The sequence below is a fragment of the Myotis lucifugus genome, unplaced genomic scaffold, assembly GCF_000147115.1.
Source record: "Myotis lucifugus unplaced genomic scaffold, Myoluc2.0 scaffold_36, whole genome shotgun sequence".
NCBI classification, from domain to species: domain Eukaryota; kingdom Metazoa; phylum Chordata; class Mammalia; order Chiroptera; family Vespertilionidae; genus Myotis; species Myotis lucifugus.
In genome coordinates this window covers 5,252,837-5,270,089 of record NW_005871084.1, presented here as the reverse complement: position 1 = coordinate 5,270,089, position 17,253 = coordinate 5,252,837, and the positions used below count along the sequence as shown (strand labels likewise).

Sequence of the window (17,253 nt, the reverse complement as noted above, 5' to 3'; positions counted from 1 at the left end):
TAAAAGAATGAAATTGTGATCCTAATTTTGAGAAGGGTCTCACAGTTAATGTGGCAGATAAAACCTAACAAAGTTGAAATTAAAACATAAGTTTCTAAATCAAAATAAAATGTGAGGGAGGAGCCTGTGGTAGTGTGGAGCAGGCAAGACAGAGCGTTGTCATATGAAGTGTGCTGCAACGAGGTAGCAGTCTACTATAACTTGCAGGAAGACATCAATGACATAGTCAGGAGCATACACATGCCCTCTAGCCTCCATTTGTGACACAAGATAGGTTTGTGTTCCTAAAATTATCTGACAAAGTAGTCTTCACATCTGTACAAACTGGCAAACAGAAATTTATGCAGGCTGTCTAGAATCTAGTGGATAACAGAAAGCTTTGGTTTAAAGGATCATCCAAAACTGCAATACCTAACATCTGAGAGTTGGTTTATACTTAATTTTCTAATCGAGAAGAAAGACTAGAGATTTCCTTAGGATATGATACTATACTTTGGGCAGACTGTTATGTTTTCAAATACTGAGATCCTCCTCTGGCCACACTAAGAAATAAATTGAAAGGTATGATGCTCCCTGTCCCCAGCCCCAACCAGGTACATGTATGATAATGTGTTATCATCACCTCAACCCTATATAGACAGAAATAAATTTCAACCATTGCCTACCTCTCTTTGAATAACTGTTTCCATAATGGTGCCAAAGGCTGGAATTGTGGCAATCCTAACGGAGCTGTTAGAATGCAAAGAGAAAGAAACTGAAGCTTTCTTTGAGATGAATAACCATTATTAAAATGTATATCAAAGTAAGTACAATGTAAATATACTGTATTAAGTCTCTAGCAATGACAAATTAAAATTTAAAAAGGCAGACCAAGAAGAATGCTCAAAAAGGCAGACAGGATAACTTAAGGTCGCAGTCTGTGAAACTCACAATTCAGGATCACTGGACAAGGTAACAAGGGCCGGAGCAACCCGCTTGTCAACTAACGCTTCACTCATGCCTCGTAGAGTCAGCTGTAAACCAGTCAACATGCAATAAAAAATGGTTTGGTAAACTGGAATGAGAACTGGGTTAGCTGTGACTGAGGATGGGCAGGCAGACTGATTGGCCTTTCTTGGTTTAGTCACCCACTCGAGCATTAAATGTTAAGCCTTTGGTTCATGCCACTATACTTACTGGTAACAATATATTAGTGAGATTAGCAGAGCATCCCTTCTTGGCTTGGAAGAAATAATCCATCAGCATTTTTAAGTTTTGGAAATATTGAGAACTACTACTACTACTATGTATTTTTAAATAAATGGCCTCCAAATTAATCTTACTGTGAAAGTTGACCTAAAGATACATAAATATCTTAAATATAATAAAGTTTAATCAATAAGTGTACTTCAATATTGTTATTTTAAAGAGATAAGTATATTTTTCAATGACTTTAAAAGCTGATGGTTACTTCTTGACAGGCGCATTTTGAAAAGGATGCTGAATGTAAAAGGCAGGGACCACACTTACATTTCAGGGTCACTGGAGAGAGTAATGAGAGCAGGAACAACCCTCTGAGCTACCAGAGTTTCATTCACCCCCTTCACCAACAGCTGATTGGTCAGCGCAGGGGGTATTCACAGGTGATGCATGTTAAGAGCAAACACAATGCCACGGGAGGAGGAAAGGAAGAACCAAGAGAAAGAGAGAAAACACAAAAGCAAAAACAAAATTAGAAGCTAAGCAAATATTGCTACTAGAGTGCTTTACAAAGGCAGAAATGCTTAGGAGGAAAATAAAGCTTAAATAGCCTGGCAGTCCACAAGAACAGAGTTTGTCACCAACTCAATAGCAATTTGTACTTTGGTCAAATAGTCTATGCAATTTCCATGTTCAATTAAAATGCATTTTTTAAAAAAAGCTTTCCTTAAAAAAAAGCTAAAAAGAAGACACATACTGGGTTCTATGGTTAAAATTATTTAAGTAAATCTGGTGTGACTTTATTATGACCAATAAAGTACAAACTGCACTGTTTTCAAACAAAACTCAAATGGCTAGCAGCCACCACTAAATTGCTTCTGATTGTTCTATAGCAAGTTTAAAATCGCATAGGGAAATCCCCAACTTTTTACATCACATAGCTTATAGACAGATATAACATAGCCTAGTGGAAAGAATGACATATGGGAAAAAGACCTGGGTTCAGACTCTAGCTCTCCACTTATTAGCCATGTGGCCTTGGATATATTAGAATGTAATCTCTTGAAACTCAAGTTTTCTCATCTGAAAATGGTGATACTGTCATCTACCTTAAAGGACAGTTATGCTACTAATTACACATAATCTACCTAAATATTGTGTAAGACAAAGACTAAGCATTCAAAAACATGAGGTTAATTTTTATGAGTACTCCAAGGATATAAGCTTTGTAATATATTAGGAAAATATTATTAAGTTAAAAAATTTTTATTGTACGGTAATGGATGGAAACTAGACTTTTGGTGGTGAGCATGGTACCTAAGATGTCAATTTATAATTTTGCACACCTGAAACTTATATGATGTTATAAACCAATGTTACCACAATAAACATATATTAAAAAAAACAAAAAAATATTTGACTGGTTCAAGTAGTTTTCTGTTTTGTATTTATCTAAAAGCGCAAGTAAACAAATTACTGAAATTTATTAGTTTAGTAGAAAAGGGCAATATTCTAATTCTCAATTTCAGAATGTAAACACAAATTAATGCTAAATGCTAACTAATCTGTTCTCTGGTAGTAGAACTAGTCCTCTTGGAAGATAAAAGATGTCATGGAATTTTTAGTAACAAAAGCCAAACACTGTGCATATGTTAACACATTCCTCCTACACAACACATCAGAGGGAGCAGAGCTCACTTTATGTGAAAATTCTTAATTTTACAATAATCTGTTACGATTTAACAACTGATTCACTTTAGAATCTACTTCAACATTCTGAAATGATTTTATTAAAAAAATCCATGGATAATTAGACAGCAATTAAGTGACGTTTTTTACTACTTTAAACATTAATGATACCAGGTTCAAAGAAATACGAAAAAGAAGTTCAAATACTGTTAAATAAAGCTCTTATCTCTATCATTTTATAAATAAGTAGCTTAGATTTGAATCAGTAGGATGTATGTTAAAATGTCTGTGACCTTGTGCCAGCCAAAAAACATTAATAAAAAAAGGATAATCTAGGGACAAGTTAATTTTTTATTGCTCTGTAGTTTTTAAGTCTAATTCCTTGTCCAGCTAGAATACCAGAAAGCAAAATTTAAGAGCTATGAATCATTACACACTTTACATACAATATCTCATTTGATCTTTAAACCTGATGAGGTAAGTACAGCTATTATCAATGTTTTAACAGATGAAGAAATGAGCCTTGGAGAAATTAACTAACCTGTCCAGGGTTTTAGAAGTGAACTAGAAAATGGACTCAATCACATCTGTCTTAAAGCCCATGCCTTCTGTGAGTTGTAGTCCAATGTTACATGCTAATTTCCTTATGATTGATATAAGAAATAGTTATATGCAGTTTTTTCTGCATCTTTTGGGAAATCCATTATGTCACACTGGGAGTCACATGATAAAGTCACCTTGTAAATCAATTTCAATAATAATTTGCTACTTAAAAGAGTAATATACTGCCTTTTATTTAACAACTAGAGGCCCGGTGCACAAAAATTTGTGCACTCGGGGGGGAGGGGGAGTCCCAAAGCCAGGCCTGTGCCCTCCCATCAGGGGATAACCACCTGCTGGCTTAGGCCCGCTACCTGGGGGATTGGGCCTAAGATGGCAATCAGACATCCCTCTGGCAGCCCGGCAGCCCTTGGGGGATGTCCACTTGCCAGCGGGGAGCAGGCCTAAACTGCAGTCGGACATCCTTAGCACTGCTGAGGAGGCAGGAGAGGCTCCCACCACCACCGCTGTACTGGCAGCCATCAGCCTGGCTTGTGGCTGAGCAGAGGTCCTCCCATGTGAGAGCACCCTGACCACCAGAGGGCAGCTCCTGCATTGAGCGTCTGCCCCCTAGTGGTCAGTGTGTGTCATAGTGACCAGTCATTCCCAGTCCTTCTGCTGTTAGGGTCAGTTTGCATATTACCCTGTTACTATATAGGATAGAGGCCTGGTGCACGGGTGGGGGCCGGCTGGTTTGCCCTGAAGGGTGTCCCGGATCAGGTTAGGGGTCCCGCTTGGGTGCCTGGCCAGCCTGGGTGAGGGGATGATGGCTGTTTGCAGCTGGTGGGTGTCCCGGATCAGGTTAGGGGTCCCGCTTGGGTGCCTGGCCAGCCTGGGTGAGGGGATGATGGCTGTTTGCAGCTGGTCATACCCCCTTCAGGGTGGGGGTCCCCACTGGGGTGTCTGGCCAGTCTGGGTGAGGGGCTGAGGGCCGTTTTCAGGCTGGCGGGTGATTGAAGCTCCCAACCTCTCTCTTTTTTTTTTTTTTATTCTGGGATTTATTTACCTTCTATGGCTGTCACTGGAGCTGAGAGCCGGTTTTAGCTCTGAGGCTCGGCTCCAGCTCTGAGACCTCGGCTGCTGAAAGCAGGTATCTGGGCTTTGTTTAGCTTCTATAATTGAAACACTGTTGCAACTCCAGCTCTGAGGCCCGGCTGGCTGAAAGCAGGTTTCTGGGGATTGTTTAGCTTCTATAATTGCAACATAGTTGCTTAGAGTGCAGCTCAGAGGTGGGCGGCGGCAGGCGGGGAACCTTGGCTTCCTCCATCACTGGAGCAAGCAAGCCTACTGTTCGCTTCAGCTGCCTGGCTGCCGGCCGCCATCTTGGTTGGCAGTTAATTTGCATATCGCCCGGATTAGCCAATGGGAAGCATGTCGGAGATACGGTTAATTACCATGTTTGTCTATTATTAGATAGGATGAGAAGACATGACTGAGCACTAGCTGGTTCTGCTCAGTGGACAGAGCGTCGGCCTTTGGACTAAAGGGTCCCATGTTAGATTCTGGTCAAGGGCACATGCCCAGGCTGTAGGCTTGATCCCCAATAGGGGGTGTGCAGGAGGCAGCCAATCAATGATTCTCTCTCATCACTGATGTTTCTATCTCTCCTCCCTCTCTCTTCCTTTCTGAAATCAATAAAAACATAATAATAATAAAAAAAAGAATACATGACTGACTGGATTTTCCCTTTCTCTTCTGCGTCTGAAAACTCAAGCTAAATTTAGTGTTCAATTTCACTAAAGTATCTCATATTACGTTCCTGGTATATAATTTCTTGCCTTCTTTTCTGTAGTTTCTGATCTCAAATTAAAAAAAAATTTTATTTTAGGTGTCCTGTTTTTATGTTTTTAATTTAAATTAACTTATTTTTTTTGTGGGGGAGCAGGCATAATTACAAACTACTAGTATCAAAACAAATCTTATAAATATACTTATTCCTTTAATACAATTTAGTTTAAAGTACAGATTAGTGACAAAAAAAGTAACCATGACTTTTACTAGCATGATCAGTGAAAATTTTTTATCATAAATGAATTTGAAAAAGTATTATAATAAATCTCTCAAATTAGACTCAGAAGCTCATAATCAACCCGAGAGAACACTGAAAACTGCTTAAGCATAGGTATAGTTTACAACCAGCACTGATAGCAAACATAGAAACTGAAAACCTGACAAAAGCCACATATAAGAAATAAGGTAGAAAAAAGTTCAAACACAAATAAAATGGGAGGATGCTTCATTTTATTTATTTAAATTATCTCCACTTAAATGATTTGCTTCACCAGTGTATACATACATTTTAGAAACAAATGGTTTAAAAGCAATAGTTTTTATAGTCTAAGAATAAAATCCTATGAAGAGCATATATTAAAGAAATAGCTCTTCATTTAAAGGAGGGGCTTTTTTTTTTTCTTTTGTGGGAAAGAAGGAATTAAAGAAAGACTTTTTTCTTTCATGGTAATTACTCTTTTTCAGCATACTAAATAATAAAAAATTATTTACACCCCAAAGGAACTTATACTAGACATCAAACCGAATTTTTAATTTGACATTAATCATGACAAAGAACACTTGATTATAGTTTTTTTTTAAATTAAATATGAGTAATAACTGAGGGAGTGACTGAGGGAGTAACATGGACAGAGAATTTTCAACCTCCAGATAACAATAAACTTTTCTTTGAATTCCACAAATCTATTTTACACATTTAAGTTTCAGAAATTATACATTTTAAATATATCAGAGCTCTATCTTTCAATTGCAATGTATCTTAAATTGTGGAAAATTCTGAAATTCAGGAAGAATTGAATTATCCCATTTTTCTTATGGAAATAAATGCTTTCAGACATTTTAAAATCACATGCATATTTGAGAAACTTTAGTTGGGATAAATATGCTCCCTAAACTACTATATTATTGTGTGAATAGCATAAATTAAAAAACAAACAATAATGATAACACATTTATTAAGCTCTCATTATGTGTCAGGCACTGTTTTAAAGGCTTTACAAGTATTAATTCTTAATATTAACAAAAATCCTTTGGGATAGATACTTATTATCATCTTTATTTTGTAGATGAGGAAACTGAGGCACAGAGAAGTTTGAACTTGCGACTAAGTGACAGAGACAGACACTGAACCCAGGCAGTCTGGCTCTATGGCAAGACTCAATAGCAATAAGAAATACTCTAAACCAATTTTAGTGCTAAAATACCAGTTCTAGATATATGAATATTTTTAGGCAATGGCATATTTCCTCTATGATGGGTACAAAAGATAGGTACTTCAATTTTCATAGTTAACTTGGGTAGGCGGCAATTTAAGAAAATCTAGTTAAATTACATGAACAGTCTTTTCTCTCTTATAAATCTGTGGGCTGATAATCTATAGGGATGCTATTCTGGATATGATATGTGAGGGAATAGTGGAGTAAGAATAATCAATAAAACAAATATTTCCATAACTACATTAATAAATTTTTTAATGCTACTCACAAATACAACTATATTTTACAACTTTAAAAATATATTGCTTCAGTTTATTTTAGTAGCCACATAACTCAGTAAATAGAGTGGTTAGAAAGATTTACATAGAATGGAAATTAAAATACGATTTAAAAGAAAATTCAAGAAACGGAATGGACATTTAAGAATAACATACACATTCTTAAATATATCAAAGCTAAATTTCTGCCCCATCACACAGTACACAACTAGACACTATTCAATACCATAAAACACACAGCAACATAACATGTTATGCAAAGCCATTTTTGTTTAAACATTCCCTTCTCCCTCTTCTAGAGAAAATCATTATAATCTGAACCAAGAGAAGCATTTGTTTACATACCTCAAACATTCTAGCAGCAGTACACCTCACAAGTGCTGAAGTATGGACAACACCATACCATAAAACCGTTAACAATAACTCATGGTAGGCTGGATTTGCACTGAAAGAAAAAAAATCAATGTTAAAAAAAGAGCCACAGTGCTTTATGGGGTGTACTGAAAAATATTACATTTATAAGGAGTATTAATAATAAAATATTGGTAAAACATGGCATATAGTTTAATGTGTTACATCTAAGATTCCTTAAAAAAGGACGTCAGCCTATAAAACTACAAACTTCCAGCATACTCAAAAATTATACTTTTAGCTTCTCTATGCTAAAATTATTATAGAAATTTCAACTCTTTAATAGCATAAAAGTTAAAATAATAAAAAGATAAAGAAAAATAAAATTTACCTATGAGATAAAAAAGAAAGGATGCCAGTCTAAGAGTCAGAAGGGCACTTTACAGCCTCTGTAGATCTATCTATATCAAAATTAGAGAAGCAATACATGTCCTATCTATGTCATATGGTTGTTGTAAGAACAAATAACATCAACTCAAATCATCTATACGGAAGGGCAAGCTTTCTGTGAAACCCATCACAATGCAAGACAGTATTAATAAATGTATAAGCCTGTTTTCAGTGAAGACTGGATTAACACTGTTTTAGCAATAGATGATGTGAGTATGAGCGGGACTAGGCAATAAAATGGAACAGAAATAGGAGCCTAATGACCTGGCTTTCACTTGGGGCTCCTTTTTCAGTTTTGGAAAAACAAAATTTTCTTCAAATCTGTATTTGATTTTATTTCTCCAAATGCTTTAAAGAAAACATAAGTCTGTGCCCTTTCCCCACACTTTTAGTATAATGTATTGATTACAAAATATTAAGAATATAAAAATATGCAAAAACAAAATACAAAAAATCTTGTCTCAAAACCAAGAGAGCTGATGTGTATACCAATCTTTTTAGACCAAAAATATATATTCCATAAATCCAATATAAAAATTGTATATGGCTTTTAAAAAACTGTAAGCTATTATTTTTACCCCAGTTCCACAAAAGAAGCCTTCAGGCTATCAAGAGGAGCATGAGACAATGAAAGCAGGGTCATTACATCTTCTAAGAATCCAACTAACAGTTTCCTGTCTTCTTCCTACAGAGGAAAAAGACTGATAATGAATTTCCAAGCAATCAAGTACAATTAAAACCATAATTTACTATCTCTCATTAGAAAAATTTACCAAATAAGGGGAAAATATCCTAATTTGGAAGCATTTTAATTAAAAGTATTTATTAAGTATATCTATAATCACAGTGCTAGGAAGACAAAGACTACCTTACTTCAAAGATTTAGATCTGTGCTGTCCAATATGGTAGCCACCCACCATATGTGATTATTCATATTTAAATTTAAATTAAAAATTAAGTGAAAGAAGAAATTCAGTGACTTAGCTGCACTGGCTACAACTCAAGTGCTTAATAGCCACATGTGGCTAGCAACTACCTTATTGGGCAGCTGAGATATATATAGACTAGTTCCATCACTGCAGAAAGTTTTATTATACAATCTGGGTTTAGAACATAAAAAGGTATATTCTCTTATTAAAATTTATTTTTCCAATTTTAGTTCCCGTTAATTTTAGCTCTAAATAATTAAATACAAACTACTAAAACAGCTACCCCCTAACAGTAGAAAATTGATTTGCAAGAAATTTTATTTGCAACATCTTAGTGGTGAGAAACTGCATGCTTGATGAAATATAGACAATTGTGTTCTGAAAAGAAATAGTTGCGCCCTTGATTGAAAAATAATCCATATTTCTTTAAGCTTTCTTTAACGAACTATTATTTTAATAATCAGAAAATATTTGTCTTTTTTCTTACACAGCACTGTATTAATAAATATATTTTTTTAAAAGCAAGTCTGCTAAACAAGGAATGTTAAAAACACACACACAACTCTGTTAAATTAAGCTGAATCTGAAAGGAAAGGGAATTTGACATTCTATCAGAAGATATATAATAAATTAAAGTCAAGTTTTTTGTCATTAGGGATACCATTCTTTTTGTCATTAGGGATATAATAAATCAACAATAAACAGCTTCCAGAGGAAGACTGGATTATCACCTACCGTTTTTTTCTACACAGTAAGACAAATTTAGAATGAGATAGTGATAAAGAATCAACAATAGTAATGATCAGCATGAATAAAGGATGGATGTAACAGTTTTAGATCACGACAGTCTACTTAGTGAAAAGTTTAGACTGACAAATCAGCATTAGAGAAACATTGAAATAGTGATTTCACCCATTTTTAGTTGCCTATGTCAGTGGTCAGCAAACTGCGGCTCTTTGGCCCCTTGAGTGTGGCTCTTCCACAAAATACCACGTGCGGGTGTGCACCTACAGTTCCATTGAAACTTCGTGGCCCATGCGCAGAAGTCGGTATTTTGTGGAAGAGCTACACTCAAGGGGCCAAAGAGCCGCATGTGGGCTCGCGAGCCACAGTTTGCCGACCACTGGCCTATGTCAAGCAAAAAGTATACATAAATTGGTTAAATGAACTGAAAGAAGTTAAGTGTGAAATGAGAGCTATGAACTACAATTCTAAGTGAGCATGGATTTTTTTATTTGTAATTTACTACAATCCTATTTCTCATTTTTGAAAGCTCAAAACAAGATATACTGCTTATGTAATTGATTCAAAATAGATAGTTTTTATTAACCAAAGCAAAAGGGCAATGATTTACCCTAACAGAAAATTTTGTTTAGTAACAAAAATATTAACTGCTGGTATGTGCTTCCTAAAACAAGTAACACTGGCAATCTATGATAGCTACCTCAATTACATTTTTTTTTTTTATCAAACTAAGAAGTTATCTCTTCAGATATTTGGACTTCACATAGTGACTCAAAAGATATATCCTTATTCATTTATTCAACAAATCTACTGAGGGCCTACCCTGCGGCAAACCTTGTACTTGGTACTTTATTATGCTTTAAAACACTATTTGTGATCAAAATCAACATACAAACTTGCAGGGGTTAAACAAGAGAGAGAAAAATATTGACATCACACTTGTTATGATGCTGGAACAGCTTCTAAAATTAAACAGAGAGGAGAATGGTATTCGTACTATTGTGCCTGGCATGTGTTAGGACTAAATCTCTATGAATTTAAGAACAGCAAGAGAGACCATATTATGAGGTAGTCTAAGAACTAGTGTAGAAAAGGAAAGTTTAAAAGAATACTGGCCAGCTGGCATGGCTCAGTGGTTGAGTGTTGACCTATGAACCAGGAGGTCACAGTCAGGGTTCAATTCTAGTCAGGGCACATGCCCAGGTTGTGGGCTTGATGCAAGAGGTAGCCGATCCATGATTCTCTCACATCATTGATGTTTCTCTCTCTCTCTCTCCCTCTCCATTCCTCTCTCTAAAAAAAAAAAATACTGTGTTACTTTAACAGAACTGGAGCTTCTATTGCAAGGTATTGTGCGAATAATGTAGAACTATATTTTAATATTATAAGATGGTTCATATCTGTTTTGGAAGAAGAGTGTAATAAATATAAATTGCTGTACTTTGAATTCAAAAGGCAAAATAAATGTTATTAAAAAAATGAAAGAAAATTCGGGAAAACAGGTTTTCTTTTCTGATTCTCACATTCTAATTTCCAAAAATGCTTTTATCCTCAGTCAATATTTTCACCTTACTAGTGGAACTTGCCTCACACTTAAAAATGACTAATATGCCTTAGTACACATCATGTGTCTGTTATTAACTTAAAATAATGTTAAGTAGTCTGTTATATTGGTGACTACCAATGAACCACACCTTCTGGTTCATGTCCTTGTTTAGGTCTCTCCTCTAAATCTGGGCTGGGCTGATACTTGCTTTAACCAATCCTATATAATAAAAGGCCAGCGACCATAACGGCGTAATGACCAGAACGATCGATCGACCAGTGGCTATGAGATGCATTGACCACCTCTTGGTCCCTTCCCCTAGCCCGCAGTCTCCAATCGCTGGATGGCGAACGGGGAACCACGGAGAACCAGGATGGGCAGCGGTGGGGCAGGACTGGGGACTGCTAAGCAGGCAGAAAATGGGCCTGATTGCAGGCTAGGCCTAGGAACCCTACCCGCGCATGATTTCGTGCACTGGGCCTCTAGTAGAATATAGTAGTAGTGATGTGCTAATTCTAGGCCCAAGACTTAGCCTAGCAGATTCTTTTGTACTCTTGGGAGTCCTGAGCCACCATGCAATAAGTCTGGCCCTGCTGTTCCAGAGGCCCCATGGAGAGAAATAGGCCCTAAGATTACAAGGAGACTGATCAGCCATCCTAGCTGAGCCCCCTGCCAACCAACCAGTTGAAAGCAGAAACATGAGTGACACCAGCAGGACCAGCAGAAAAGATACCTAGCTGAGCAAAGCCCATGAGCAAATAAATGGGCCAGAATAACCCATTAATGTTTTGGGATAATTTATTATGCAGTAATAATTAAGAAAAATAAAGTATGATTAAAAAGTACTTTACACCCCGGCTGGTGTTGCTTAGTGGTTAGAGTTGCCTGTGCACTGAACGGTCTTGGGTTTGATGCCCCGTCAAGAGCACGTACTTCAGTTGTGGGTTCACTCCCCACCCCCTGATCGGGGCGTGCGTGGGAGGCAATCAATTGATGTATTTCTCACATTGATATTTTCCTCTCTCTCTCTCTCTCTCTCTCTCTCTCTCTCTCTCTCTCTCTACCAGCAACTCCTTCCTTCCCTTCTACTCTCTCTGAAAGTAATGGAAAAATATCCCCAGGTGAGGATTAACAAAAAAAAAATGTATTTTGCTAGAACAATATAAATGAACAAACAAAACGGAAACAGACTCATAGATATAGAGAAAAGATTAATGGTTGCCAGAGGGGAGGGGAGGGTTATGAGCCTGGTGGAAAGGGTGAAGGGATTGAGAAGTACAGATTGAGAGTTACAAAACAGTCATGGAGATGTAAAGTACAGTATAGGGAATGTAGTCAATAATACAATAACTATGTATGGTGTCAGGTGGGTACTGTAAATATAAGCAGAACATTTGTAAAGTATATGATTGTCTAACCAATATGTTGTTTACCTGAAACTAATACAAAATAATAATGAATGTAAACTGTAATTGAAAAAAAAATTTTAAGAATAAAAAATAAAATGTATAAAAAAAGTACTTTGCTAAAAATAATGATAGTACAATATTCTGTAGCATTTTGTAGTTTGCTTTACCTAACATGTACTTTGTTATGAAAAATTCATTATAAAAGAGAAGGAAACTGCTAAATAAGTGCAATCTAACACTTCTAACAAAGTATCAAGAAGAACACATTCTCTAAATTTATTTATTCAATGGAGATTTTACTCAGAGACTTATTATTCAAATATGCTCTCCCACTATAAATAATAAATCGAATAAAATGAATAAATGCTTTGTTTTCCTTTATGGGTAACATTTTCATCTATACACATTAAAAAGACAAAATATTAGGTAACTAGTAGAAAGTACTTCTACATTTTCCAGTAAAAGGATTTTTGCCCTTACCTGAATATAACATGTAAGAACTCCTGTTGCATAAATGGGGACAGTGGCTTTAGTGAGGACCCCATTTCCAGCTGAGGAATCTAAAATTATGAAAATAATTTTTAAAATTCTAGTATATTTTAAGTGCAAAGCAAAAAGTCACAATGTTAATATTTAAAGTTACAACTGGTTACAAGGCTTACAAATAAATATTATCATTACTTTGAAAAATAATTTTGATTAAAACATATTTACTGGGAGTTATAAAAATATAATGTACTACTTTTTACAGAGCCATTAGCATAAACATTTTTGATAGATGGGGAAAAATTTTAATAACCAAAATGAGATGCTATACTCATTTCCATAGTCAGAGTTTTCTTTAAGAACCTCCCAACTGTTCATATAAACAGTTCTTCATAAATTTGTAGGCTTTCAAACTGTAGTATTCAATGAAATGTAAAGGCACTCAGCTTAAAGGAGGCACCTACATGTATATTATTTAATCTGCTTCTAGATATGAGATACTACCTAGTATCTAGTACTAGTCTAGTTCCAGAGCCCCTCCTGCATCCTCTAGCAGTGGTTCTCAACCTTCTGGCCCTTTAAAAACAGTTCCTCATGTTGTGACCCAACCATAAAATTATTTTCGTTGCTACTTCATAACTGTAATGTTGCTACTGTTATGAATCGTAATGTAAATATCTGATATGCAGGATGGTCTTAGGCGACCCCTGTGAAAGGGTCGTTCGACCGCCAAAGGGGTCATGACCCACAGGTTGAGAACCACTGCGTCTATAGGGATTTTCAGCCAGGAGTCAGGCTAATTAAAGCAGGGGAAACAGAGAATCATCCAACCACAGGAGAATGCCTTGTGACTACTGGAAAGTGAGATTGTTTTTTAAATGTAGCACCTGTAGGTGATTTCAAAAGAAAGGTTCCAGAAGTGATATGACAGTTACTATTTATAATACCAATAGCTTGCTCTTGCTTATTGACCTTTAGACACTGTTTTGAATGTTTTTATTTGCTTTTATGTACTAAGAATATTTTTATTACTTTTTTCCCCTATTTTTATATGGTTTTAAATTCTCTTCAGAAACAAACTGAGTTGAAAAGGTGTCTTACTTGACTTCCTTAAAGGAATTTTAGCAAAAAAGGAAGTTCCAAATTCATATCAACTAGTATTTGACATTTATTTATTATGTTGGTAAGAGTAATTTTTTTTCTTTAAGGGAATATTGACATTGCTTGAATAAGACTATGGTAGTTTAGAGGTAAATCTGAGGCTAGGAATATAAATTGAATTCATAGGTATGCACTGTATACACAGGAGTTGGTAACCTACTTCTTATGTAAACAGCTAAACACCCATAGATAACTAATAATGATAAAAGTGTAAGTTTCTAAAATATGTAAATATTCTTCATTAATTTATCATCAGAATTAATAGTTAACTAAAAGATAATACCAACTATCAGTGATTTTCAACCAGTATGCCACAAAAAAATTTTAAGACAGCAATACCCGACTATTTGGTCAGGGGCACTGACCTCTTTTACTTATATTGTCAAATGAAAAAATGACAACAGCCAACACAACAATAGCCGAGATCTTGTATGAATGAATCAAAATTACACCTATTTCTTTTGTCAGACTGGCAAAAAATATGTATTTTTAGGTTTGCTGCAGAATTTTAGTAATTAGTTTATGTGTGCCATAAGATGAAACAGTTGGAAACCCTGGATGATGTGGCTCAGTTGGTTGAGCATTGTTTGGTCCACCGAGAGGTCGCCGGTTTGATTCCCTGTCAGGGCACATGTCTCGGTTGTGGACTTGATCCCCAGTAGAGGGTGTGCAAGAGGCAGCTGATTGATGTTTCTCTCATTCCCTCTCCCTTCCTCTCTAAAATAATACAAACTTTTTTTTTTAAGGTGGAAAATTGCTGATGTGTACATTCAAAAACAGGGGAGGAGCACTATACTATACATATTTTTTCCCCTAACATTTTCCATAATTTATTCCTAAAAACTAGAAAAATACATAGGGATGTAAGATCCACACATGAACAAGTTCTTAGGCCAACAATGCTATAACTAGACTTCTTAAGACAGGCGAGTTGAAAACTATCAACAGAAGGGCTGGAGCTACCCATTTAAGCCTGTGGTTTCTTTAAAATCTCAGATTAATTTCACTAGCACCTCATGAGGAGGATATTAAATGTCACACAGTTGTAAAAGGAAGAGCTCCATACTATAAATTTTCCTTTTCAATTGTACTAGATAGTTCATTTATACAATTTGCATATATTAAATATAGTACTTTTCATGAATAAAGAGACCCAATTGTTTTTAAAAGTAATAACAAACTTACCAATGTTTTCTTCAGATAGTCTTAGAATCTCCTGGAACTGAGGTTTTACCTAAGCAATCCAAAGAAAAGATCCAAAAAAGTCTCAGGTTCATGGACCAGTCGATGAGTAAATAAATGAAATGTTTAATACTACTATATGTTTATTTATTTTGCTTTATAGACCATTGATTCAAGTGTTCAGAAATGTAATCATTTTTAAGAGGTTTAGGATAAAAGAAGAGTCAGGTTACTAAAAATAATACTTTAAGAGATAAAATATTTATAAAATCAATTCAGGTCAGCAAGTATTTTCTGAAGAACCTTTAGTTTACTTCACTAAATTAATTTCCAAGATGATTTTAAATGCTTGAAATTACCACCTCCTAAAACTGAACCTGATGATAGAAGGGCTATTTAGGTAGCTATTATACGATCAAAATTATTGAACAAAACATTTGCTGTATTTAGAAGGAATGAAAAGGAAATTGCATTCATTCAAGATATGCAACAAGTAACATATTCGTCATGTGATATCCATCTGTTTAAATTAGTCTTTTATTTTAAATTCCTTAAAATTTAAACATCAAATACTGAATTTCACTTAAATATTTTAAGTTAGAACTAATGATTGTTTCAATATTTTATTATTAACATCATCACAGATTTCAGTTTTCAGGTCACTGAAGTCAATCTCTTACTGGTAAGTGCTAAAGTAGACTTTTACTTGCTTTTGTTTTAAAAAAAAAAATAGTAGCTACTTCTTTTAGAGATGCCAAATAATTTTTGTCACTATTGATAACAGTAAAATCAAATTATATTTGATAATTAGATTTTAGTGAAAAATATAAAATAATCTTGTTTATTCTATAGTAACATCAAGGTCTGGTTTTCCCCTTTTATTGGCAGGTCAAGCATTCATTTACATATTCAAGTTAAATTGAGGTGAAGATCCCATTTAAAGATTAATCTACAGTTCTATAAACAAAAAGATACTGAAGCAATTTCCTCATTTCACACATGAAAAGACTAAGCCCAGATAAATTATTATAGGTCACAAACATAACAGGGACATAATTCGTTTTCTGAATTTCATCCAGTCAACTATAGCAAACCGTTTTTGCTTTAAATGTTTCAGAAATGAGAGATTTAATAGGAAAGAGCTGAACAAAATTCTTACCTTTTAAATGTCTTAACATTTGATTATAGCTACTACATATTTTTGTTTTTATTAGGTCTCTAAAGAACTTGCTTAACAACATTCCATGAAGACTAATGGATTAACATGATTAAAGAAGAAATTGATATCTAAGGACATGGACATTTTAATACCTAAAACTACAAAATAACCTGGATAAGCAAATGTGACAAAAGTTACTTTTGCTAGTGACTGAAAACTGCAGCATTTATCTCAAGTTTCCATGCTAGTCTTAGAGCTGATGTCCACAAAGTAAGTCTTCTATATAAGGTGCTTTAGTTCTACAGTCACCTGAGGTTTTGACTAAAGTGTACTGAGCAAATAATTGCTTTCAATATCTGTGGTAGATCAGAAGCATATTCAAAGGATTAGTACTTTCTATGCTGAAACAGCGAGTAGATATTCTATCCAAATCTGGATACAAACTAAGTTTAGGCTAAATCATCTTCTGAAAATCAGATATAAAGATAAGAATATTACGGACTAGAATTTTTTTTTTGCTATCATAATTTTCTAAGATATTAAAAGATAAATTAGAATAAAGGAAGGGCTCATGCTCTTATTTACTCTGTTATAGCATTAATTAACACATTACATTTTTATGGATCTTGCATATAAGAAAATATGGAATACAAGTTTTTACCTTAGTGTTTGTAAAAATTTTGCCAAATGTCCGGCAAAGGCGCCAGAAAAATCTGGAGAATTCATGGACACAGGCAGTTGAAGTAACATTAATTTTGCCAACTATTTCTATAAGTTGTGGCAACCTGAATATGAAAGGAAAGAAAAATAGGCAGGGGATACATATAAATTACTGTTTCCTTGCCAATTTCTGAAACAATGCA

At 35.0% G+C, this 17,253-nt stretch overlaps 1 protein-coding gene across 6 annotated transcripts in view; it reads right to left on the bottom strand.

The window, feature by feature from the left end:
- The window catches only part of KIAA1468 (KIAA1468 ortholog), a 100,048-nt gene that overhangs the window by 16,663 nt on the left and 66,132 nt on the right, over nt 1-17,253 (bottom strand). For 4 of the 6 annotated variants that reach the window (XR_002828883.1, XM_006087162.3, XM_023752648.1 and 1 more), the window contains 7 exons: nt 17,052-17,175; nt 15,235-15,283; nt 12,883-12,962; nt 8,353-8,459; nt 7,319-7,418; nt 1,510-1,592; nt 666-729 (listed from right to left, as the gene is read on the bottom strand). Coding sequence is in view for 4 of the 6 variants with exons in the window: in XM_006087162.3 (XP_006087224.1) it covers nt 666-729; nt 1,510-1,592; nt 7,319-7,418; nt 8,353-8,459; nt 12,883-12,962; nt 15,235-15,283; nt 17,052-17,175 (607 nt within the window). In the remaining 2 variants the exon portion in view is untranslated. Of the gene's footprint in view, nt 1-665; nt 730-930; nt 1,014-1,509; nt 1,593-7,318; nt 7,419-8,352; nt 8,460-12,882; nt 12,963-15,234; nt 15,284-17,051; nt 17,176-17,253 lie in introns of all 6 variants that reach the window. The other 2 variants (XR_002828884.1, XM_006087163.3) reach the window with 2 other exon arrangements.